This window comes from Giraffa tippelskirchi, chromosome 13 (assembly GCF_054371585.1).
Source record: "Giraffa tippelskirchi isolate mGirTip1 chromosome 13, T2T-mGirTip1v1.2.pri, whole genome shotgun sequence".
Classification (NCBI taxonomy): domain Eukaryota; kingdom Metazoa; phylum Chordata; class Mammalia; order Artiodactyla; family Giraffidae; genus Giraffa; species Giraffa tippelskirchi.
In genome coordinates, this window is record NC_137287.1 from 6,057,670 (window position 1) to 6,083,364 (window position 25,695).

At 41.3% G+C, this 25,695-nt stretch overlaps 1 protein-coding gene and 1 non-coding gene across 35 annotated transcripts in view; one reads left to right on the top strand and one right to left on the bottom strand.

Annotated features, from left to right (window-relative positions):
• ZCWPW1 (zinc finger CW-type and PWWP domain containing 1) overlaps positions 1–25,695 on the bottom strand; it is a 58,910-nt gene that overhangs the window by 28,844 nt on the left and 4,371 nt on the right. For 5 of the 34 annotated variants that reach the window (XR_014072893.1, XR_014072892.1, XM_081556040.1 and 2 more), the window contains exons 1-16: positions 24,735–24,876; positions 14,857–14,911; positions 13,856–14,106; positions 13,299–13,377; positions 12,364–12,457; positions 11,911–12,068; positions 11,590–11,712; positions 6,597–6,713; positions 5,591–5,711; positions 4,670–4,745; positions 4,156–4,260; positions 2,860–2,943; positions 2,189–2,255; positions 1,679–1,779; positions 788–848; positions 185–343 (exon numbers count right to left, since the gene is read on the bottom strand). Coding sequence is in view for 31 of the 34 variants with exons in the window: in XM_081556040.1 (XP_081412166.1) it covers positions 185–343; positions 788–848; positions 1,679–1,779; positions 2,189–2,255; positions 2,860–2,943; positions 4,156–4,260; positions 4,670–4,745; positions 5,591–5,711; positions 6,597–6,713; positions 11,590–11,712; positions 11,911–12,068; positions 12,364–12,457; positions 13,299–13,377; positions 13,856–14,106; positions 14,857–14,884 (1,624 nt within the window). In the remaining 3 variants the exon portion in view is untranslated. Of the gene's footprint in view, positions 1–184; positions 344–787; positions 849–1,678; positions 1,780–2,188; positions 2,256–2,859; positions 2,944–4,155; positions 4,261–4,669; positions 4,746–5,590; positions 5,712–6,596; positions 6,714–11,589; positions 11,713–11,910; positions 12,069–12,363; positions 12,458–13,298; positions 13,378–13,855; positions 14,107–14,856; positions 14,915–24,342; positions 24,472–24,646; positions 25,256–25,695 lie in introns of those variants that run through there. The other 29 variants (XR_014072891.1, XM_081556039.1, XM_081556062.1 and 26 more) reach the window with 20 other exon arrangements.
• LOC145533662 (U6 spliceosomal RNA) lies at positions 7,116–7,222 on the top strand. Its single transcript, XR_014074242.1, has one exon. It is a non-coding gene; the product is annotated as a U6 spliceosomal RNA (small nuclear RNA).

Below are 25,695 nucleotides of genomic sequence, written 5' to 3' on the forward strand. Positions count from 1 at the left end.
TTCTACAGTGTTTGTTGTGTTCTGCAATTTATATGATGCCCTTTTGGGCAAACTTTTGTGGTTTTGTTTCGTTTTTGTTTTTTTCCAAAGTAATGAAAAGCTGTGGAAGTTTTAAGGAACGATCAAAGGACGAAATCTGCAGATGTGAGCCTCACTCCCCACAGTCCCCAAGTCTGAGTCTTACCTGGCTGCTCAGGTCCTGAATTTCCATGCCCTCTTTTCCTTCCCATTATGGGCACCGGTGGAGGTGCAGGTTCATTTAACAGAGATCTCTTTGTTGTTCTCCTTTTCAGGGTCCCATCTCGTCCATCTGCTCCACCGGCATCACTCCCAACCCCCAATCCTGAAGGACATTGGTTTATTTCTGAGTGACAGTGTGGCTAGGGTCCACAAACTCCAAACATTTAGTCTCTGCCTGCGTCTTCTGCTCATTTTCAATCTAGTGAGTCCTTCTGGTTCCTTTCTTTTCCCCCAAATATTTCTTTTCTTTCCCCCAGGTCTTCTTCTCTTTATAGTTCACCTCAAAACCTGCCTTCTCCAAGAAGTCATCCTTCTTGGCTAAGAATTTAAAATATTTATTCCACCTTTAACCTAAGATTTTGTAATTCAACTCACAGAAGAGAGAAGCTACAGCTTCCCTGACCACATTAGCATGAGTCTTGCCCATTTTCTCAGGTTCTGGAGCCGAGAGGTCAGTAAGGCCCAGCCACCTGCAGACCCCTCGCACTCTCTGCTTCTGTCCTGCCTTAACAGGAAAACATGTCTCGTTTCCAATCATCCTGCTTACCTCTTCCCTTGGGTTTTTTTGTTTGAATTTTGGCTGGCTTGGGATTAGGCAAAGTTGGATCCTGAGAAACATAAAATATAAATGAAGTCATATAATTGTGATTTAATAGAGTCGGATGCTACAGAAATGATGAGTGTACTTAAGGAAGTTCCAGATGCTAATTCTTCCCAGTTTGATCTACAGAATCAATCTAACTTCAGTCAAAATCCCAGCAAGTTATTCTGTACCAGTATATGATACCATAATGATGGATATGTGTCACTACACATTTGTCCAAGTCCATAGAATATACACTACCAGGAGGAACTCCTACGTAAACGATGGACTTGGCGTGATTATGATGTGTCAATGTACTGAATAGAATTCATCAACTGCAAACAAATGCACCACTCTGGTGGACGATGTTGATAACAGGGGAGGCTATACATGTGTGGGGGCAGGAGGTACATGGAAACTCTCTGTACCTTCCTCTCAATTTTCCTGTAAACCTAAGACTGCTCTTAAAAAAGTCTTAAAAGATGAAAAATATCTATATTTCACATGCCTGAAAAGAGACTAAGGAAATAAAATAATGGACATCCCAAGTGTCCACAGGGAAGAAAGTAAAGAGAGGCAACCTGCTATTCTGTAAAATTGCTCCAGTAAGAACCAAAGAACTACAGTAGGAAATGAGATTATCATCAAAAAATAAGTTCCTAGAGATATGAGGTATTAGAGAGAATAACTGAGGACAGAGGAGGCTCTTCCTCCCTGAAGAGTCCTAAGGGAGAAAACTAGCCTGTCAGGGCTACCCTGATGTAGGGACAGGACAGTTCCTTAGAAAATACAAATCCATGCTAACCAGATGCCCTACAGCAATCTCCTCAAAGGAATCCCCAAGACCAATCTTACTGTTTTATCTTGCTCCTCCTCTTCATCCTCCTTCAACTCTGGCTCTTTGTCTCCTTTCTCCAAGCAGGAATCTAAGCTGCTAGCCCCAGAGAGCAGTAAGTCTAGAACAGGAATAGGAAGGAAAGGCTAAATAATTTATCCAACAAAATAGGTGATGGGTTAGTGGAGCTGATCCCAGAAAATCAATTTTCCAACTCTGTCTTTCATATCCAAGTCATTATTTTCACCATAAAATATGATGCCAGATTATCATGGTTCTACCCTCTTCCAAGTCCTGTCCCTCGTCATGCACCCTCCCTCCCTACTCCCCTTTTTCTCCATTCCTCTCTCTACCCATGTGTCCATCCATCCATCCCAGACATTTGCTCAACGGCATTTATGTAAAGCCTCCTATTACAGAATCCAGAACTAGGTTGATGACACTGGATATAAAATAAAAGCTTTAGTAGCTGCCCTCATGAAGGAATCCCTTCCCTCCCTCTCTGGTCCTTAGCCTCCTACTTATCCTACCTTTTTCTTCCCCATTATTGTCAGGTCCACTGTATCGGCTCCAGAAACCAAACAAGTTAACCCGCTCCTGAGGGAACCAAGAAACAAAAGCATCACCCACTAGTCTCTCAGGGGCTAGTTTTGCCCCCTGTCTTCGAGGTTTCTAGTTACAGAGTTTGTATTCATATTCCATACCACTTTCACTTGAAATTTCACATTAGGTTTATCTAAATTTTTGTAGAGCTTAACTACTATAGTATGTTGTAACATTATACAATATTATTATAACTTCTTTTTCCAGTTTGTTTATAATTCAGTTAATAACTGGGAAGAGGAAATTAACTGTTGGTTATTATCCACCCCCTACCCAAAGGCAGGATTTGAGGGTAAAAACTAACTCCACAGAATAAGGTACATACACCTGAGACTTGAAGTTAAATAGGGTGGTGGGATTCCCTCTACCACAAACTGTCTCTGTTTGGACAGAGAAAAAATTCCATTTGTCCAAGGGTAGGGAAAAGAATGGATGGTTTAAAGAGTCAAGGGAACTTGGCCTGGGAAGAAAAGACTAGTTCTAGAACTAAGACTGTATAAGAGGGAAGGAGAGCCAGTTTTCTACAGGAGGGACTATATGACTTGCTTTGCGTCCCAAGTCCCAAAGAGAAGCAGGTATGTGATCTCAACTTTCCCACCTGAATACTGATCTGCTCCGCCTTTTGAGCCATCATCAGGGCTACCCCCAGTTTCTGGCTACAGTCCTTATTCTTGGACTTTCTCTGAAATGAAAGAAGATTAGAGTCAGTGATAAACATTAGGGAAGTGACTCCAACATACTGTTACTCACCAGACATTATCTTCACATTTATTTCTACTTCCTGGTATTGATATGATACTCCTATTCTTAATCTTTTGAGCTCAGAAACACAATCCTCCCTTGTACCCAAACAAACCTTTCATCAATTTCTAGCAATATTTTCAACCAACATTTTGGCATCCTCTCCAAAGTAAAGCCCATGGAAATTTGTAAAGGCAAAATTAAAGGAGTTCAGATGACTGCACTTTTAAGCTTCTCACAAGTTTCTTTATATCCAGCTGCTTGATTTAATACTCATGGCCTGATTATCTAAGGTCCCTGAGCTCCTAGGCCTCATAGGTAAGGCCCAAAGTGATTATGGGCTTCCCTAGTAGCTCAGCTGGTAAAGAATCTGCCTCAATATAGGAGATCCTGGTTTAATTCCTGAGTCGGAAAGACCCCCTGGAGAAGGGATAGGCAACACACTCCAGTATTCTTGGGCTTCCCTGGTGGCTCAGATTGTAAAGAATCTGCCTGCAATGCCAGAGGCCTGGATTCAATTCCTGGAGGACTGGGTTCAATTCCTGGGCTGGGAAGATCCCCTGGAGAAGGGAACGGTTACCCACTCCAGTACTCTCGCCTGGAGAATACCAGGAGGAAATATCATTTACTTACTTCAGTGGTTCTCAACCAGGGGAGACTTTGTTTTTCTCCCAGAAGACATTTGACAATGTCTAGAGACAGTTTTTTGGTTGTCACAACTAGGGTGAGGGCTACTACTGGCTAGATGCCATTAGAGCCCATGGATGCTGCTAAATATCCTACAATGCCTAGGACAGCCCCTCAAAATAGAAAATTATCTGACCCCAAATGTCAATAGTGTTGAGACTGAGAAATCCTGAGTTAATCTGTGCCTTCATTTCTATCACACTTGCTTTGGCTAACTTGCAGAAAACCATGGTCTTCATGAAGGTCCTCTATCTGCAGACAGGGAATGAAACTAAGAAAAATCATCTTCCTCCTGCAATTGTGGTAGAAAGAAGTGTTCTTCATGAATAACCTCACCCTGGCATACTTGGTCAGACATGCGACTTCCTCCTGGCACAGCTTCCTCCGGGAAAAATCACATTTAATAAAGGGAAGATTTTGTTTCTCAAGTTCCCTATATCACAACTGACCCCTGAAGGTTGCTCACCACTCCACTTAGCTCCAGGGACAGCTCCTGGAAGTTCTTTAGCATGTTGACTGGGATCCAAGCACGAGAGACTGTTTCTCCAAAAAATGTCACATGGTACTTGGACTGTAATAAAAGATAGCTTTGTTATAGCCTCTTGTCCTTCTTCTTGCTTTGACCTGCTAGCCAGGAAAAGGTAGGAGAAGAGCTGAGAATTCACAAGGAAGGAAGTGCTGGGCCTTTCTGTTCCTTTAAGCCTGACCCACCTATCCCACCTCCTTCCCTTGTTCTTCCATCCTGACCTCAGATGTCCTAACCAAAGCCTATTTGTCAAAATCACAAATGTCCTAGTAATTAATAAATATTTAATTAGATATTTGTTTGTTTCTATATCCATTTGTCACTCTAGCTAATTATCTGTTTCTGCTTGTGTCTGCTGGCTGTGTCTGTATGTCTAACTCTGTACATTTGTTAGGATGGATTTGTTCATTACTTTGCCCTGAGCACTTACCCACCCTGAACCAGGAAAACTCACCGGCAGGGAATCAAGATGAGAAGCAAAAAGAAAATATTCCCCCAGGTCAGGATCAGGTTCTACCATGCCTGGCCACCTGGAGAAGATAGATGGGTGTAGGGGATGGAAGACAAGGGGTTAGATGAACAGAACACAAACTCATCAATATACATGTACATAAAAGGGCACTGGGCTTCCCTTGTGTCTCAGATGGTAAAGAATCCACCTGCAATGCGGGAGACCTGGGTTTGATCCCTGGGTTGGGAAGATCCCCTGGAGGAGGGCATGGCAACCTACTCCAGTATTCTTGCCTGGAGAATCCCATGGACAGAGGAGTCTGGTGGGCTACAGTCCACAGGGTTGCAAAGAGTCGGGACACAACTGAAGTGACTTAGCAAGCAAAAGGGCAGTATGTTTTGCAAATAAAGGATCCCCAAAATAGACCCCTCTGTCATCCCTCCACAGTGGTCACTACCAAATGACTGAGGTAACTTCCATCAATGTACAAAGAAGCTCAGAATCTTCCTACTAAAAAATATCTTATCTTCTAGGCCTCCTAGCAACCCTGAGAACAAAAATCTTTTGACTTGGGACATCTCCAAAGAAGAAACTATTCCACCCCTTCCCTTTTCTCTTTAATTTGTATATCTCTCCTTTCCTAATGTCTAAAAAATTATCTTAGAACCACTCATCTCTTTCTACCCATTCAGGGTAGAACTGGCTGACCCTTTTTCCCAGGGAGATACCACGGCCACCATGCAATCTCTAGAAATCATTCTTTCAAAGCCTCTAAGATTAGTACTTTATATTCTCCCTCACCCATGCTCTTTCTAAGGCAGGTAACATTTCCATTATAAATCTCTTTCATTTTCTTCCCTCTCTGTCTGAATCTACCACTCTCAAGTTTATGAAGGATGCTCTGACTCTACCATGGCACCTTACCAGGGGTAGCCGTATTGCTTGGCCCAGATGATGGATCCTGGGATGTAGGAGGCATAGGCCACATCACTTTCATGACCAGTCCAGGTCTCCTCAGGGATATCACAGCGATTATACTGCAAGTCTGCCAAAAGAGAGGAGGAGTGCAGGGAAAGAAAGAGCCTCATGAGGTGAAAATCTGGATGAGGGCAGAGGAGACATCAAGAAGAAAGTGTTATACGCAGCAGGTAGGACCAAAAGGACACCTGGGAGACGGGCCTGGAGGATGAATAAAGGCTCATGAAGGAAATGCAGCTAGAGCTAGGAGAAGCAGGAGTGTTGGCTCGTTATGTTCTGTAGAAAGAGATCCCAAACTTCCACCTACATTACACACGTATGACCCCGCTTCCATCTGTGTGACATCAGGAAGATAATTTCTCCAATATTCTGTTTTCTCATCTGTAAAATAGTTGGGCTAGACTAGATCTTCATAATCTTTTTTTTATGATTAATAATTTTATTTTTTCATATGAATTTATTTCTTTTAATTGGAGGCTAATTACTTTATAATATTGTAGTGGTTTTGCCATACATTGACATGAATCTGCCATGGGTGTACATGTGTTCCCCATCCTGAACCCCCCTCCCCATAATCTTTTTTAAGTAGTTCAAACATTCTAGAATTCTAAGCCACTGAATCTCTCTCACTGGCTTTTCCTCATCTATCCCATACCAACCCAATACCAAAAGTCTAGTCAGACTAACAGGATCAAACCAATGCTGAAGAAGATGGAATTTACTCAGAAAAATTGTTTAGATTCCAGGACCCTCCCCACTCTTCAGAGTGTCTTCCTCTATCCCTTCATGCCGAATCCATTTTGAAAAGACAGCAAGATCCCCGCCTCTCCCCAAACGCTAACTACAAGGACCCCTGGAGTTTTAACTATACTTTTGTCATATTTAATCTAAAGGATGAAAGCAGGGAAAGAAAGAAAGGAACATAAAAACTGAAAAGAAATTTCCATTTTACCTGTGTTCTGGTCACAGGACCAATTATCTGGGAGGACTGAGGGGTCAATGTTCCCACGTAGCCGCCTCCATTTCTCACAGTTTGGGGAGGAACACTGGACCCAGACTAGACACTGACCTGTCACAGGAAAGAAACCTGAAATAAGAGACTCAAAAATATGTTCTTCCTTCTTCAATTTAATTAAAATCAATATACTCCCTGCCACTACCACCTCTGCCAGAATCACACAGCCCTTGAGATCAACCTGTTCAAGCCCTGATTTATAAACAGTAAAACCAAAAACTCGGAGGAGATAACTGACTGCTAAAGATCAGTCTAAATTGGTGGCAAAGCTGAACTTGGAACCCAGGTCTCACATCTCAGTCTTTCTCCTGAACCATGCTATCATCTCTTCTCCCCCAGGGCAGAAAGGAGTGTTTCCTGTATTGACATTTCTTTACAAGGCTGCCTAGCATCTTTTTGGCTACTGCTTCATTTCCCAACTGGCATGTCACTACTAAAAAGTTCTCCTGAAGGACTGTGCCTGCTTCAGCAGCACATATACTAAAATTGGAGCGATACAAAGAAGATTAGTATGGTCCCTGTGCAAGGATGACATGCAAATTCGTGAAGCGTTCCATATTTTTTAGAAAAATGGTACTGAAGAATTTATTTACAGGGTAACAATGGAGAAACAGACATAGAGAATAGATTTATGAACATGGGGAGACGGGAGGAGAGGGTGAGATGTATGGAAAGAGTAACATGGAAACTTACATTACCATATATAAAATAGATAGCCAATGGGAATTAGCTGTATGGCTCAGGAAACTCAAACAGGGGCTTTGTATCAATCAACCTAGAGGGGTGGGATGGGGAGGGAGATGGGAGGGAGTTTTAAAAGGGAGGGGATATATGTATACCTATGGATGATTCATGTTGAGGTTTGACAGAAAACAGCAAAATTCTGTAAAGCAATTATCCTTCAATAAAAAAGTTAATTAATTAAAAAGCAAAAAAAGTTCTTCTGAAGGACTAACCAGCATCTCTTTTGTGCACAGCATCCAGAGTTCCTATTTGAACTAACCTGTCCTATTTGAATTAACCTGTCACCAAATCACCAAGTTGCAGCCTTTGGGACCAAGAGCTCTGAGTTCACCCCTCACCAGAAGACGGGTTTAAGCCTATCGTTTCTCAGTCAACTGTTTACTTCAGGCCCTGCTCAAAAGTCAAACATTCTTTTTATCCATTACATTCCAAACTTTCATCCCCACCTTTCTCTACCCCACATCTTCTAGGTTGACCCAAAGCTCCACACAGCCTCTCCTCTCTCCCTCCCAAACTCTTCCACTATATTCTTTGGAAATGATAATGAAATTAATATTCTTTGGAATTCCAGGCAAGAGCAACTAAAATCCACATATCTTCAACCTGTTCTCTGAACCTCTGCCTCCTTTTTGAAATCTGATGATGCTGCCCCAACCCGACCCCACCTGTCCCATGCAGCCCTCTAAGCAGAGGCTGTCCTTCTCACATCCCCCAGGCCAGAAAGTGGGGTCAGTTATCACCCTTACCGCCCATTGATACTTGCAGACCATTACTATCCTCCATTCGATAAAAACACTCCCTCCCTTAAGGTCCATGCCATGAGATTATACTGCCCTCTCATCTCCCTTGCAATGACAATGCTGGTATCTGATTCAGTCTTTTCCTTCTCTCTGCCTCCTGCCCTCATAGATTACCATATATCCACAAGGGTAATATACAAGCACCCCATACCTTCTCCTCCATGCCACCTCAGTAGCCCCTTCACCTCAGGAACCCACTTCCATCCTGCACGGCCCCCCCAGTCATCTGCAGGGACCGCACACTCCCCTGAATCACTTTTCTAAACTCTTCTCTGATAAAAATGCCCCATCCTTCCACCTTGCTCCAAGAACCCATGGCAACCTTCACTTTATCTAGATCTCCAATCCACTGGCCCCACCTTCTTCTCAACTAGTGGCAACCTCTTTTCTTCACTCTGTAGTTACGCACATTTGATTTCCGTAGATTCTCTTGCAGACATCATCAACTGCCTTTCCCTCTGTCCTTGCACCCACTCAGCTGGCAAACACAATTCTGAATGAACCCACTCTTTTTCTGTGCCTACACTCGTTCAACTGAGCTTTGCTAGAGAAAATCACTGACCAGGTACACCATATATTCAGTTAACAACATCAACCAATATGTTTCTCTAGTAAGTTCACTCTCCCACTGTCAGTTTACCCTAAATGCTGAAACATAAGGGATGCCCTCCATCCCACCAAAATCATCCCTCAGAAAAGTAGATGACTTATATTTGGGTCCTTTCAAAATATCTCATATTATGGATCACTTCCTCAGTTATATTGAAGAATTAAGTACTGGTTGGGAATGATGTATTAGTTTGAAATGACAGCTGCCACTGAGTTTTAGATGTTTACAGAGGTGACCTGGCAACACTAGAAAAAAAGAGTGGAAGAAAGGGCCAGGGACCATAAAAGAGAACAGAGATCAAGAAAATAAATGGTGGCTGTAAAAATAGAAATATTCATGAGGAAGTGAGCGGGGAAAATAAATCATCCTAATGCTATAAAACTAGATATTTATGGTTTAGGATGAAATTTCTGTGACAGTTTTAAACACATACAGTTCCTTAAAGTTGCCTTTCCAACAACTTAGAAAGAAGAGAAGATGTGTTAGAAAACTGTTTGAAGTTCAGATGTGGCTCTGTGTTAATGAAGGCTGATGTTATAGACACAGGTCAAGAGCATTTCAGTTGACCACTTATTTTTGAAACACTAGCTTCCTTGGGTTCTGTGACCCCTCACTCTCCCTTTTCCCCCTCCCCTCCCATTTCTCTGGTAACTCTCTGCACAGTCTCCAAATTGGGTTCGCCTCATTCTCAGCCCAGTCTCCACACTGGAGCCCCTAAGCCTAACCATGGGTCTTCATTCCCATGCTGCACTCTCTCCTGAGGTCAGCGCACCCACATCCTCCGTTGGAGACCCATCTTCATACCTGACAACACAGAGATGTATGCCAGCAGCCTCTGTCCTGACCTCCCAGTTTCTACGGTCACCTTGCTCTTTGACATCTCTGTTTGGAGGTCTCACAACAATCTCACAGAAAAGGCAATGGCACCCCACTCCAGTACTCTCGCCTGGAAAATCCCATGGACGGAGGAGCCTGGTAGGCTGCAGCCCATGGGGTCGCTAAGAGTTGGACATGACTGAGCGACTTCACTTTCACTTTTCACTTTCATGCATTGGAGAAAGCAATGGCAAGCCACTCCAGTGTTCTTGCCTAGGGAATCCCAGAGACGGGGAACCCTGGTGGGCTGCCGTCTACGGGGTTGCACAGAGTTGGACACGACTGAAGCGACTGAGCAGCAGCTGCAGCAGCAACAATCTCAAACCCAATGAGTCCAAACCCAAATTCTTGATCTTATCCCACAGAACTGCTTTTTACCTGCTCCTTTCACACAACTGCTCAAACCCTCTTCTCTCTCACTTTCCAATATTCAATTCATCACCAAGTTCTGACAACCTTACCTCCAAAACATATCTTAAAACCATTTGCTTTTCGCCTACTTCATCATCCTAATCCAAGCTACCAAAATATTTAATCCTAGCACTAACTTCTTAACTGGTCTACTCTTGACTTCTCATACTCCATTCTCTAATTAATCACCAAAGGGACTGTTTAAAACATCAATTTAAGGATGTCATTTCCCTGATTAAAACCCACCAGGGGCTTCCCACTATACTTAAGATGAAATTCTCACTTTGAAACATGGTCTTTGAGCTATAAGGAGTATGAAGGAAGAAAGAACAGGCTCCATCTTGAAACAGGACTCCATCTTGGGCCGGACTGTGGACTTTTGAGCTATGTGCCCAGTATCTATGGAAACGACATACCAACTGGAAAACCAGGCCCCTGGAAGGAAGAGCCCCAGGGCTCACACCTAGACTCTCCCTGGCCTAAAAGAATACCCTAATTATCTGTGGAACCGAATAGAATCGTATGTTCTATTATGCTTATTGGGGTATGGCCACAGGCCTATTGATAATTGTCCACTGTTAACTACCTAGGCCTAAGGCATATGAATCAGGGTTAACTTTGATTGTATCTTTCTTTTCCTTTGTTCAGACTAGTTTCAGGGAATTTGGGGAGGTGGGTTTGGGCACGTACACTTAGGGTATATAAAGTTTTCACAAAAACTGGTTGGGGTCCTTGGCTAAGAGGAGACTCTCCCTTGGACCCACCAGTGTAATAAACTGTACTCCACCATCTGCACTGTCCTTCTGAGTGAGTTTGTTTCCCAGAACGCATGGCTATAACAGTTACATTTATCTAGAGCCACTTTGCAGCCTTGCTTCCCTTGCTCTCTGAATCCCAGTTACACCAGGTTTCTTTTGGTATCCAGAGTAAGCCAAACTTCACCTTATCTAAAACTTTCTCCTACACGCTTTAGTTGGCTAACTTCTACTCTTGCTACAGGTTTCAGCTTAAATGTTATTTCCTTCCAAATGCATTCTCTGACTGACCCTATCTTAATTAGATCTCCACCGTTTCCTCACAGGACATTGTTTTCCCTCCCTTCACAGAACTTAAAGCAAATTTTATTTACTGGATACTCCCTTTCTACTTCCTACTCCAGGAGCACCCATCTCTCCTCGGCAACTGTAAAAAAACAGGAAGAGTGGTTCACTGATAGTAAGAGGCCTACACATTCACTACAATCACAATTCAAGCCACAAGCACTGCTCAAAAATAAACTTCCTCCAACAACTATGGATTATATGACTGAATAAATGAATGAATGAACTAGCTCTCTCTCTTCCTCAGTACTATAATCTCTTAAGTAGCTGTGTGAAATAAACTATAGTCTCTGCAGAATTTCCTCTAACATCCTAACTGGTTGTTACCCTTCTCCTCCACTTCCAATTTTCAAGTTCAAGTAGGTTTGTCAAACCACGGCTGAACTTACCAAAACCACTTCCTTCTCGTTTTTGTTGGTCCCTGTTCTGGGAATGATCCTGAATGGTTTTCTTCTGTCGGTCATCCTGTGTGTGTTCATGTCCACTTTGGGCTTTCTCCATTTTCTCATCTTCTGGGAAGATAAAAGAAAAACATCGTAGGGTTAGGAGATGAAGAGAATCTTTGTAGATAGTAAAAGAAGGAAGAAGAATCACAGTTCATTACTTTTAAGTCTTGGGCTGAAAATTCTCAGTATGCCCACTGTCCCATTTCCTAATTTCATGGAGTAAGTACTTGAGCCAGATGTCAAAGTACATCAGATTATACTTACCAGCTTCCTTCTTTCTTTTGCTTAAGGAGAGTGTATTGAATTTCTTCTCAGAGGATGCAGAATCTGGCTGGCCTGGCTTAGATATATTTATCTCAGGTATTATTCCATCTTCCTGAAAGGCTGAAATCTCTAGAATAGGAAGTATCACTACTCCGTCTCTGCAAATAAGATTTTTAATTAAAAGCTAGAAAAGGGCAATTTGTAGTACCCTTCTTTGGAAAACACCCAAGGGTAAAAAATAGGAGGACAGAAGACTTGCAAGTTCTCCATGGCCTCCTAGGGTCATTTTATCCGTTTACTGGCCTATTTTTCCCCATTCAAGTATCTTTCCTGAGATGAGAGAAATCTACCAAGATATGAAAAACATCTAGATAGAAAGACAGCTAGATGGATAATCATTTATCAGTATTAAGTCTACCCTGTGATCAACTCGCCGCACTGGGATAAACTTACCCATCAGCATTATTATTATCAGAAGTATTAGAAGAAGCAATTTCTGGTTCCTTGTCTAACTGGGTACATCTTGTAGGCTGGGTACAGGAAGTCTCTGAAAAATCAAGGCTAGATTCCATCCTCCCAAAACAAAATACTATAAGCAGAGAAGCAACTAAAGAAAATAACTACTTCATTATTTCCAAACTGCAACCTTTCATTAACATATCTCCCATCAGCTGCCTGGAAGCACTTACCTTTAGACTTTTGCCATACCATAGGACTTTCAAGTTTTTCAATTCTCAGGAAAAACCACAAATCTTTCTGAAAGCTTTTCCAGATGGATTTGCCTATCCTAGGATAGTCAGGTAACGTTAACTTTGTGTACATAATAGAAATTTTAGGTATCATCTTTTATATCATTTGTCCCTCAAGCTTTCTCTAGAAGTGGAAGTATACCTAAGAAAAGCTGAAAATGTCAAACCACTGTCCTTGGCCTCAAGACCTTATGGAGAAAGGCTTCAGGGCCTATACTAGGGAGCTTCTTATTCTAAAAATCAAATTCCTGAGCATACGTTAAAACAGTATTGGAAATAGAAATATACAAGAGTAAATGGAAACTAAGGTCTTCAAATCTGGGAAAAATAATTTATCTTTTCTATGAAAATTGTAAACATATAAAAATAAATTTAAATTACATTTAAAAATCTAGATGAGGCTATATTTGTATTCTGAAGTCAATTTAATCTACTTTTCTAAAAGTCTATACCTTCTGTCTAAGATGGTTTAGCGACAGTCCTGTTGATAGAAGACGAGTATTTAAAACTATTTCAAAGTCTCATCTAATATTTCCTTATGTAGAAAGATGGAGAGAAGGAGAGAAGCTATTAACTTACTCCACCCTTCAGATAATTTCTTTGCCTAACTCAAACTCTCTCTCTCACTAAAAGCCATACCCAAGGACTCCTGGAGGGACTTCTGTAGCACAATCTGGACAATCTCCTCAAATTCTGCATTGGTAAGAGTTGATTTTTCCTGCAGAGAGACAGGTAGGGGAGAAAAACTGCTCGTCTTTCCCCAGTCCTCCTCTCTAGGAAGGAGGAAGCCTCCTTTCAACGAGGCAGCAAGTTAACAAAACTGAGAGCATGAAGTCAACCTAAAGATGCCATAAATTCTATTGCAGATCTCCTGGGAGTAAGAAGTCAAAGAAAAGTAAAACATTGATCAAGTCTCTACTTCTACTCTCACCTACATCCCACCTCAGCCCCTACTTGCCCAGTATTCCCTGCTAAATGCTTTCATTAAAACATTTTTTACCTCTTTGAGAATAAAACAGACACCCCCACACAAGAAAAAAAACTGAAACTACAGGATGAATCTCCCCTGTGGCATTTACGACATTCAAATTTATGTTATAAATATTTAAATGTCTTCTGAAATGGAAAGATCCTGTTTGCCCGGGCTGGATGACGAGGAGAAACTATCCCACTACAGCCATCCTTTTGATTTTTACCTTTTCTTTCTTTGCTCTCTTGCTGTCTTGAGCCTTTCTTTTTATCCCCTGGCCACTGCCTGGACCAGTCTCTGTGGTTGTTTTCTCCTTCTTCTTCTCTAGCCCGGTCTTTAGCAGGCTCGGCCTGACCTCTGCCTGTGGGGAACTGATCTCCAGGATCTCCTCCTTTGATGAGTTAAGGTTATAGGGCATCAGGCTATGCAATTTTTGTGCAGGTGGGGCAAAGGTATTTTTTTGTCCCTTCCCACATTCTGAAAGAAATTTGGTTATCAAATGTAATTTGTGAAACATGGAATCTAACACAGAAATTGCCAAACATTGCCCACTGACTGACAATATCAGAATTATCTGGAGAGACCTTTTAACAAATTCAGATTCCTAGGCCTTTCCTTACCCAACTTCCCCAGGCCCCCACCTTCTCACCCCTGCCCTAAGATTCTGACGAAGTAGTCCGAAGTGAGACCCAAGAATCTGTAATTTTATAAGGCTATCCAGCTAACTCAGATGCACTTCCAGGTTTAGGAACCACTGAGTAATTCAAAAGTGATAAATACAAGTATGCAGAAAACTGAAATATTCAAATATGAAATTTTTAAAATTTGCGTTTTTTAAAACTTTGCACAAAGTGTTATGGGAAATTAGAGGAAAATTTGAAAAAACGAGTCAAAATCTACAAAGGATGCAATGAAAATTGTACTGATCCTGCCGGGCATAACAAATGTATCTTTCTTCTGAGCTTCCATAATCCTTTGTATCTATCCTGTGGCATTTACCACATTGAAAGTTATTTATAAATATTTAAATGGCTCTTCTCTCCCTACAAGTTCATACATTTCTTGAGCAAGACTGTTCTAAGTCAAATATATTTCACTCAAAGTGGCTAGAAAAGCAGTAACTTTAACAAAGTGAACATGAAATACATATGAACAGAGCTTCCCTTTGGTGGGAAAGGTGTCCAGATGACCTAAGACTGAGAAAGAAGAAAATGACTCTTGACTCACTTTCTTTACTCTCCAAGGTTGGCATCATTCAGCTCAGAAGCTACACTTTCTGCCTCTGCTGGAAAAAAGAAACGAACTGTTATGCTCTGATTGAACAAAATTTATTTTATTGAAGCATAGTTGATTTATAATGTTAATTTCTGCTACACAGCAAAGTGATTCAGTTAAATATATATATTATATACATAATATCAGAATTATATATATAAATATATTATTACATATATTATATATTGTTATTATATATTGTATGATATAATTATATATTGTAATTATATATTATTATATTGTTATATATAAATATATATTATATATAATGTATACATAAATATATATTATTATATATATAATATATATATTATAAATATATATGTATATATTATATATATTTATTGGAGAAGGCAATGGCACCCCACTCCAGTACTCTTGCCTGGAAAATCTCATGGATGGAGGAGCCTGGTAGGCTGCAGTCCATGGGGTCACTAAGAGTCGGACACGACTGAGCAACTTCACTTTCATTTTTCACTTTCATGCACTGGAGAAGGAAACGGCAACCCACTCCAGTGTTCTTGCCTGGAGAATCCCGGGGACGGGGGAGCCTGGTGGGCTGCTGTCTATGGGGTCACACAGAGTCGGACATGACTGAAGTGACTTAGCAGTATATTATAATATTATATTTATATGATTTTAATATATTTAATATATTTATAGAATTTATGTTTTTATAAATATGTATATTTTATATTTATTTTTATATGTTATAAATATATTATATATAATCATATAACCTAACATATATATTATATACAAATATATATTATTATATATTATATATTTATGTTATATAGTTATATATAATATACATAATATATACATTGTACAATATGTTATCTTTATATTTATGTATTATATATAATTATATACAATAAATATATTTGTAAATCATATAATATATAATATATAACTAGATATATATTTATGTTATATATTTCTAATTATAATTATATATATTATATATTATATACTATATATTAAAATTATATATATAATTATATTATATATACTATATAGAATATCTTCTATATATCTTATATACAGTACTGATCGAACATGATTTTAAACTTTCTCCTCTTCTTGCCTTCTTGGGTTCAGGGTCTCTTTGTCTGGGATGCCTAACCTATATTTTCTGCCTTATTGACTAGAATTCTACTCCTGGCCAGTGCCAATTACATGCTGGAGGATAATGAAAGTTGTTTTAAAGATTAGCAACAATCCTTAGTGTTTTGAGTGTTTAGAACTATATCCAACATGAAGTAGGCACTTATAAGTAGGTGGAAATGATAGTGGTAGTGATTTGTTTAAAAAAAAAATCAACTGAGTAAATTTTGAGGATCTTATTGGCTTATTCAACAACTCATGAATTGGGCAGCATCGAATCTACCAGATGGATAGGAGCTCCAAGGAGCTATACAAAATTAAACACTTTTACAGGCAGAAGAGATCAGGAACACAGATGTAATACTAGGCAAAAAAGGAAAGAAAGAAAAAGAAAAAAGAAAATTGGTTATACAAGGTTACTTTCCTTTAAGGAATTACTGGGGTCTATCAGGCAGATTACCCAACTAGTGTTGATCAGGCAATTCCTGACTGACTGGTTTAAGATTCCATTTCTGACAAGTTGTCTTGGTTTAGTGACAGGGGGCTTAGCATAAGCAGCCCCATTTGGTGCCTCTTACTAAAACAAGATATGTTTTAACAGCCAGAAGTGAAAGTAGTAGTAGAGCGGTGGCAGTAGGGTGTAGACAGTCTTGGAGTTAAACAGCGAGAGTTTTCTTCAGAGCAATAACCTTTCACAAGGTTCCTCTAAATATTCAAAACAAATACACTGTAGATTCGCTTACCTATTTCAGACATCCCTATGCATAGAGAACCCCCTTTTTAACATCACTATAATGTATTATCTTCCTTTTACTTAGATCTTCTAGTCAATAAATTTCCCAATGTGCTAGATTCCTGTATTAATAATTTTTATTCATGGCTCAGAAATATTTAGTAACCACCAGATGTTTTTGAACTGTGTTGTTGGAGAAGACTCTTGAGAGTCCCTTGGACAGCAAGGAGATCAAACCAGTCGACCCTAAAGGAAAACCACCCTGAATATTCACTGGAAGGACTGATGCTGAAGCTCCAATATTTTGGCCACTTGATGTGAAGAGCCAACTCACTGGAAAAGACTCTGATGCTGGGAAAGTTGAAGGCAAAAGGAGAAGAGGTGGCAGAGGACAAGATATTTGGATAGCATTACCTACTCAATGGACATGAATATGAGCAAACTCCGGAGACAGTGGAGGACAGGGAGGCCTGGCATGCTGCAGTCCATGGGGTCACAAAAAGTCAAACACGACTTAGTGACTGAACACAGAGGTCTCCAGAGAAGCTAGTGATAAGAATCTAGCATATTCATTCTATATCCATAGTTTATTTGTAGCTATCTACTCAGATATGTTCTACACAACATCAGTACGTTTCATTACTTCTACCAAAATTGTGACTAATAATAAAAACACTTATTGGGCACTGACTATAATCTTTGAATATGTCATCTCATTTAATTCTCCCAATATATCTATGAGATTGATGCCATTTTACATTTGGGGAAATTGACACCTAGAGGGAGTTAGAGATACTCAGTTCAGTTCAGTCGCTCAGTCGTGTCCAACTCTGCAACCCCATGAATCGCAGCATGCCAGGCCTCCCTGTCCATCACCAACTCCCAGAGTACACCCAAACTCATGTCCATTGAGTCAATGATGCCATCCAACCATCTCATCCTTTGTCGTCCCCTTCTCCTCCTGCCCCCAATCTTTTCCAGCATCAGGGTCTTTTCTAGTGAGTCACTTCTTCTCATCAGGTGGCCAGAGTATTGGAGTTTCAGCTTCAACATCAGTCCTTCCAATGAACACCCAGGACTGATCTCCTTTAGGATGGACTGGTTGGATCTTCTTGCAGTCCAAGGACTCTCAAGAGTCTTCTCCAACACCACAGTTCAAAAGCATCCATTCTTCAGCGCTCAGCTTTCTTCACAGTCCAACTCTCACATCCATATATGACTACTGGAAAAACCATAGCCTTGACTAGATGGACCTTTGTTGGCAAAGTAATGTCTCTGCTTTTTAATATGCCATCTAGGTTGGTCATAACTTTCCTTCCAAGAAGTAAGCGTCTTTTAATTTCATGGCTGCAATCACTATCCGCAGTAATTTTAGAGCCCCAAAAAATAAAGTCTGACACTGTTTCCACTGTTTCCCCATCCATTTCCCATAAAGTGATGGGACCAGATGCCATGATCTTAGTTTTCTGAATGTTGAGCTTTAAGCCAACTTTTTCACTTTCCTCTTTCACTTTCATCAAGAGGCTTTTTAGTTCCTCTTCACTTTCTGCCATAAGGTTGGTGTCATCTGCATATCTGAGGTTACTGACATTTCTCCCAGCAAGCTTGATTCCAGCTTGTGCTTCTTCCAGCCCAGCGTTTCTCATGATGTACTCTGCATATAAGTTAAATAAGCAGGGTGACAATATACAGCCTTGACGTACTGCTTTTCCTATTTGGAACCAGTCTGTTGCTCCATGTGCAGTTCTAACTATTGCTTCCTGATCTGCATACAGGTTTCTCAAGAGACAGGCCAGGTGGTCTGGTATTCCCATCTCTTTCAGAATTTTCCACAGTTTATCGTGATCTACATAGTCAAAGGCTTTGGCATAGTCAATAAAGCAGAAATAGATGTTTTTCTGGAACTCTCTTGCTTTTTCGATGATCCAGCAGATGTTGGCAATTGATCTCTGGTTCCTCTGCCTTTTCTAAAACCAGTTTGAACATCTAGATATTAAGTCATTGATAAGTGGTAAAATCAGGATTAGAATCTGTCTGATTTATGTTTGTGTCATGAACTGTGCTACAGTACATCGCAGTAGTCTAGTTCAGTAGTTTAGTGCTTCACAACCATTTTAACATCACAGCACACATGTAAAGCATACACTAAAAGTAAGCACTGAAACACACAGAAAATATTTCTAGGTACTCTAGGGTAAAAGGACCAGGCTGCTCACAGCCATAGACAACTGAGGGATGGAAGAGGGAGGCCTCCAGCCACACCAAAGGCTGAAGAGGTTAATATCTCTAGCTGTATGTTATTTGTGACCCAGTCTTGTGCCAAGACTCATTTTATGATGTTCCAAGAACTTATACATTTTCCAGTTTTCACTTTCTACTACTGATATTATTTCTACCCAGCTGTGGTCTGCCAAAACCTCAGTGTTAATACATGGTGGAGTAAGATGAATCCAGGTCTTTGGCTTCTAAATTCTAATAACATGTCTATTCTTCTCAGTGATCTTATTTCTGGCTGTTGGTTGTGAGTACTTTGAAGGCCTTGGACCTGAAACTCAATCCTTTAACTCTGCCATCTCCCACTATAAAGAGATCCAAGAGGTTTCCTAGGTGGCACAGTGGTAAAGAATCTGTCTGCCAACGCAGGAGAAATCAGTTTAGTCCCTTATCTAGGAAGATCCCACATGCCATGGAGCGATTAAGCCCATGCCCCAGGACTACTGAGTCTGTGCTCCAGAGCACAGGAGCTGCCACTGCTGAGCCCCACACCTTGAGCCTGTGTTCTGCTACAAGAAAAGCCACTACAATGAGCAGCCTGTGCACCACAACTAGAGAGTAGCCCCCGCTCATCACAACTAGAGAAAAGTCCGAGCAACAACAAAGACAAAGAAACAAAGAAACTGAATAAGTAATAATAAAAAAGAGAGAGATCCAAAAGTTGCATAAAATGAATCTTTGGGTTCGTATATTTTTCTCTCTAAAGGGGCTGAAAATTTTATGACCCTCAAATGGTCAAGTTAAACACTCAGTTGTTCAGGGTGTAGAATTCCTCCCTCCAGATTTCAAGATGAATTCAAAAGTTACTGGGGGCTTGACTTAGTGTGGCCACAGCATAGCTGAATATGAAGTCTTTGTAAAACTTTTTGGTATTTTTCTGCTCCTTTTCTTAACTCCATAAATGCAAATAATTGATATGTGCTGGTTTGCAGTAATTCCTTTTCATTTATACTCGTCTAGTGTGTGTTATGGAGAAGGCAATGGTACCCCGCTCCAGTACTCTTGCCTGGAAAATCCCATGGATGGAGGAGCCTGGTAGGCTACAGTCCATGGGGTCACTAAGAGTCGGACACCACTGAGCGACTTCACTTTCACTTTCCTGCGTTGGAGAAGGAAATGGCAACCCACTCTAGTGTTCTTGCCTGGAGAATCCCAGGGACAGGGGAGCCTGGTGGGCTGCCGTCTATGGGGTCGCACAGAGTCGGACACGACTGAAGTGACTTAGCAGCAGCAGCAGCAGCAGTGTGTGTTAGTCGCTCAGTTGTGTCCAACTCTTTGTGACCCCATGGACCATAGCCCGTCAGGCTCCTCTGTCCATGAAATTCTCCAGGCAAGGATCCTGGAGTGGGTTGCCATGCCCTTCTCCAGGGGATCTTCCCAACCCAGGGATTGAACCCGGGTCTCCCACATTGCAGGCAGATTCTTTACCATTTGAGCCACCAGGAAAGCCCAATTTAAGGAGCACATTTTATCATGGTTTCCATTTTAACTTTTCACCGCCAACTCCCAAACTTATTTGACAGTGAAAGAAAAAGCAAGTAGGAAATTAGGGGAGAATCACTACAGCAAACTGGTCTCCTTCTTTATTTTAATCCTAAATAGAAGCTACAAACTGTATAAAATTAGGCCACAAAGGGAATAATAATAATAAATGACAAACATATCTTCTCCCAGACTCTAAAATTCCAAAAATGACCATGAGAAGTCCCTATGAAGATAATCAGAATTACAAACCTATACTGAACAAGGAAAGCAAAATGAAATTAGTGTACTTGAGATGTCAAAATCTGATTTTTTAAAAATTTTCATCTATACAATATGTTTGAGTATCCATTAACTATCTCTGGAATAATACACAAGAAATTGACAAAAACGTCTCAGTGGAGTGGAAACAGGCAGCTGAGGGTGGAAACGAGCTCTCTCCTGTGGCCTCTTGTGTAACTCTAGTATTTTATACATAGACTGCCATTTCAAAGTGATTTTTTAATTCTATTTTTAACATAAAATTTTAAAAAGAGTATTTTGATCAACCTAAAGAGGCAAAATTTTTCCAAGAGTTAGGTTTCAATCATTATCTAAACCTATACTGACCTCTCTAGGCCAAAGTGTGTTACTGAAGCCCCAACCAGCTAGACAAAATTATGGATCATTGTTGAGTTAATAAGATGTAGTAAATATACAAGCTTCCTTTATGGCTCAAACAGTAAAGAATCTGCCTGCAATGCAGGGGACAAGGGAGATGTGGGTTCGACTCCTGGATAAGGAAGATCCCCTGGAGAAGAAAATGGCAATCCACTCCAGTGTTCCTGCCGAGATAATTCCATAGACTGAGAAGCCTGCCAGGCTACAGTCCATAGGGTCCCAAAGAGTCAGGCACGACTGAGCATGCATGCAGAGTGAGGGTGTGATGAAGAACATTACATTTAAAGAAAATCTCTATCCTGATCAATAGAGAAGGGAAAGTTTGGAAGTCACTGTCTGATAAGTCTCTGCTCCTCTGTTTCAGATGAAGTATTTTCTCCTACAATAACAAATACTGAAATCCACTTTAGAGAGAGACACAATTTTAAAGATATTTAAAAGATATTTAAAGATGTTTAATAAATATACAAAATGCCACCAACTTTTACCTGGCCAACTACGAAATGACTGGGGGCTCTAAACCCAGGAATAACATCTGACATTTTAGTTTTTTTCTTACCTTAGATGAAAAATATTGGGAAAAAAATCCAATAAAGCTTTAAATGTCAAAGTAAAAGAACTTCCATAACCAGATCCTAACTCCTCAACTGACATAAGAAAGAAAGGTGAATAAGGAGGGGGAAATAACTTAGAAGTAATAAAGGGACCCAAGGGAAGGTGAATGAGGTGTTCCAAAAGATAGGTTTTTTTCATTTAGAACACCAAAAATCATCACACTGACTAGAAGATGAAATCACCTAGCTCAGCAGATCGCCAACTACTTATCTGTTAGGTTTTCTCATATTCTTCAACCAAAACAAGGTATCACAACACATTGAATTCAGAAACAGATGAAAATCCAGCTGTTTTCTATTAAGCCAGACATGAGAGAGACTTGCAGAAATGTGAAATAACACCATTCTTCATACTAAATTTTCTTTCACTTAGGAAACTGTATTTTCATTTAAGTGTTATCTACATTAACATTATGTAAATGGTTTATTATCATTTTAAAATTAATAAATACATTAATTTTTCTCAGTTTAATTTCTAATACTTAAGTATCAATGCACAGGTAAAGAGATATAAACCAATCTTTAGAGTCCTTCAAAATTTTTAAGAGTATAAAAGGATTCTTAGAGGACTTCCCTAGAGGTCCAGTGGTTAACAATCTGCCTGCCAATGCAGTGGACACAGGATTGATCCCTGGTCAGGGAAGATCCCACATGCTGTGGGACAATTAAGCCCATACACCACAGCTACTGAGCAAATGCTCTAGAGTCCAAGAGCCACAACTACTGAAGCCCATGTGCCCTAGAGCCCACGTTCTGCAACACAAGAAGCCACTGCAAAGAGAAGCACATGCACCGCAACTGGAGAGTAGCTCCTGCTGCCCCAATTAGAGAAAGCCCACAGGCAGAAACAAAGACCCAGTGTAGCCAAATAACAACCAAAAAAAAAAAAAAAAACTTTTAAAACATAACTTAAAAATAAATTTTAAAAAAGGATTCCAGGGCTTTCCTGGTGGCTCAGTGGTAAAGAATTTGCCTGCCAATGCAGGAGACTAGGGTTCAATCCTTGATCCTGGAAGATCCCAAATGCTGAAGAGCAACCAAGCATTTGCACCACAACTATTGAGCCTCTGCTCCCCAACAAGAGAAGCCATCGAGGTGAGAAGCCCACACATCGCAACCAGAGAGTAGCCCCTGCTCACCACTACTAGAGAAAAGCCTGTGCAGCAATGAAGATCCAGAACAGACAAAAATAAATAAGTAAATTTAATTTAAAAATAAAGGGATTCCAAGACCAAAATGTTTGAGAACTGACTTAGCTAAATAACTTAATTCAGTCTTGTCAATATTTTTCAAAAAGCCTTAGTCCTCCTCCTCCCACTCGGAATGTGTTCACAAACTTCTCCCAAGTATCCAATTACTCCCTCTTTATATTGTCCCTGGAATCCTTGGTCTAAGAGAACAAAAATAAACCCTTTAGAATTGCTCTCTAACACAGACTCTGTGAGCCTCAAAAAATTGTATTTAAAAACTATATTTTGAGCAGAGAAAAAGAAAGATCAAGTTTCTATTCTCACTGAGCTGACATTCTAGTGAGAGTAGTTAGACAATGATCAAAACAAGTAAATATATATATTGTAAAATAAATAAAGACTATATTTTCAGAGGAAGCACTTTTCTCAGGGTTACTTGAGATGCTGCCTCCCAGGCTTGAGTTCCTCAGTATGTCCACCAAATAAAATATAACTCTCAAAAAAATAAAAAGATAAAGACTATATTTTAACTCTCCTTTAAGCTGGAGTTTGATTTCTTTTTGTCTTAATGTCTAACGGTATGTAAATTTCTGCTCATTTTCATGCCTGCATCAGTAAGTTTGTTCTTTCTTCCTTCCTTCTCTCATGTGCGCTCAGCAAGCATGATTCTAAACTTTTTAACAAGACAGAAGGAAAAAACTGATCCCAGCTTATTACCCATACTAGGCACCCAATCCCTTATTACCCATACTAGGCTGCCTAACAAGACATTTGGGGCTTCCCTGGTGGCTCAGTGGTAAAGAACCCACCTGCCAATGCAGGTGACGTGAGTTGATCCCTGGGTCGGGAAGACCCCTGGAAATGGAAATGGCAACCCACTCCAGTATCCTTGCCGGGGAAATCCCAGGGGCAGAGGAGCCTGGCAAACTACAGTTCATGGGATTGCAAAAGAGTCTGACACGACTTAGCAATGAAACAAGACATTCACTGTCATAACTACTTGAAGTAAAACCTTTTACGGAATCTTATAAATTAATGGTGACTAAAGCTTAAAGTTCAGGGAGCGCAAGGAAGCAGAGAGACACGGCCAATTATCACCAAGACAGACTCCTCAGTACCCTGATCTTGGTTCAGACCCTTTCTATCAAACCGCTGAAAAGCTTCCACACGTGCCCGGAATAACGCAAACCCCAAACTAGCCATTTTGTGTTGCTTTCCAAGGGGCCATGCCCATGAACTCCCAGACCACTGCACCATTTTCCCTCACAGAGTGCCAAGATTTGGAACAATAAAAGGCCTAAATCTCACTTTTCTCACTCTTAAAACCAGAAGGAAGAACTTGGGAGACACCCACATTTTCCCTCTCTTTCCTCACCAATTCTCTCTGAAAAGCACAGCAATTCAGACCGGAGGTACCACAGAGCCAGAAGTCCATGACTCCTCTCTAAGGGTGAAACAGTGGCTCTCTAACCTCTCCTCCCCATCAACAAACCCCCCATGACACAATTTCCCCTCAGCTTCCCCTCCCCATTCCCGCCCCCAACCCACGGAGACACCAGGATCCTCATTCTCGCTCAGCTCGACATTGCCCACCATAATACTGAGTTAGTTTTGGTTTTCTCTTAGGAGCAAGTCTGCGGTTAGAGATTCTGAGGAGAGGGATAAGAGCTAGCCGTCACCCCGAGGAGAAAACTTTTCCTCAGGCGACAGGAGCCAAGACTGGCCAAGCCTAGAACCTTCAGGTGCAAGCGGAAAAACACCAATTACCTTCTGGTGCGTAGAGGATCTAAGGGTGAGGAGCAGACAGAGTAATTGCAGCGATTCTACCAGCCGCGCGCACCTCCAACCAGTTTTCCCGCCACCAACGAAAGGCGCGAGGCCACTCACAAGCTCCACCTCCGCCGGCGGCGTGCTCGCAGGGCTAACGCGCATGAGCAGTTGGAGCCGTTTCTGCGTTTGCGCAGCGGTTATTGCCGCCATCTTCTAACTAAATAACCTGTAAAACTACAAATCCCATAATCCCCGTTGGCCTCGCTTTTTTTTCTTTTTTAGGTGGCAGCCGTAGCGCCTGGTGTTTCAAGATGCACATCTTCCTTTTACTGACCTCTCTCTGCCCCAGACTGCCTTTTCCATCCACTTTTCGTGCCCTCATTCGCATTCTTCTTAGTATCCTTCATCCCCTTATTTTGATATTTTTATTTGCGATCAGTCCTTAACCCCATTCTTGCCTCTTCCTCCCTTTTCTCAGACACAGGACCCGCACCCCAAGCGCTGTTGGCAAGGAGATCAAGCCACCAAACACCCAGTGGAAAGGCCGCCCAGTAGCTTCCTCCCCATAGGCTAAGGCAGGGAGCCCCCAAAGCGGACCGAATTCTCTTCCCCGCCCACATTCGTTTTTATATAAGGCGGCCCGGAGCCGCAGCGTGTGCCTGGGAAACCCTGCGTGCGGAGTAGGGAGCGGGGAGGGGGGGGCGGCGGTGCTGGGTGTACTGCTATTGGCGGCTGTAGTGGGTGTCGGATAGCTGTCCGCGGGCTGGGGGGGCTCGTGCGCAGGCGTCGGGTGGTGGGCTGAGGCGTTGGTGTTCGGGAAGTGGGTGTGGAGGCGGAGAGGAAGGCGTGGTGTCCCCAGGTGATCGCGATCGGGGGGACGGCAGAGCGAGAACTACGCGGCCGTTTAGGGGGAAGAGGAAGTTAGACAACGTCGCCTGTTTTAGTGCTTGTTTTTTCT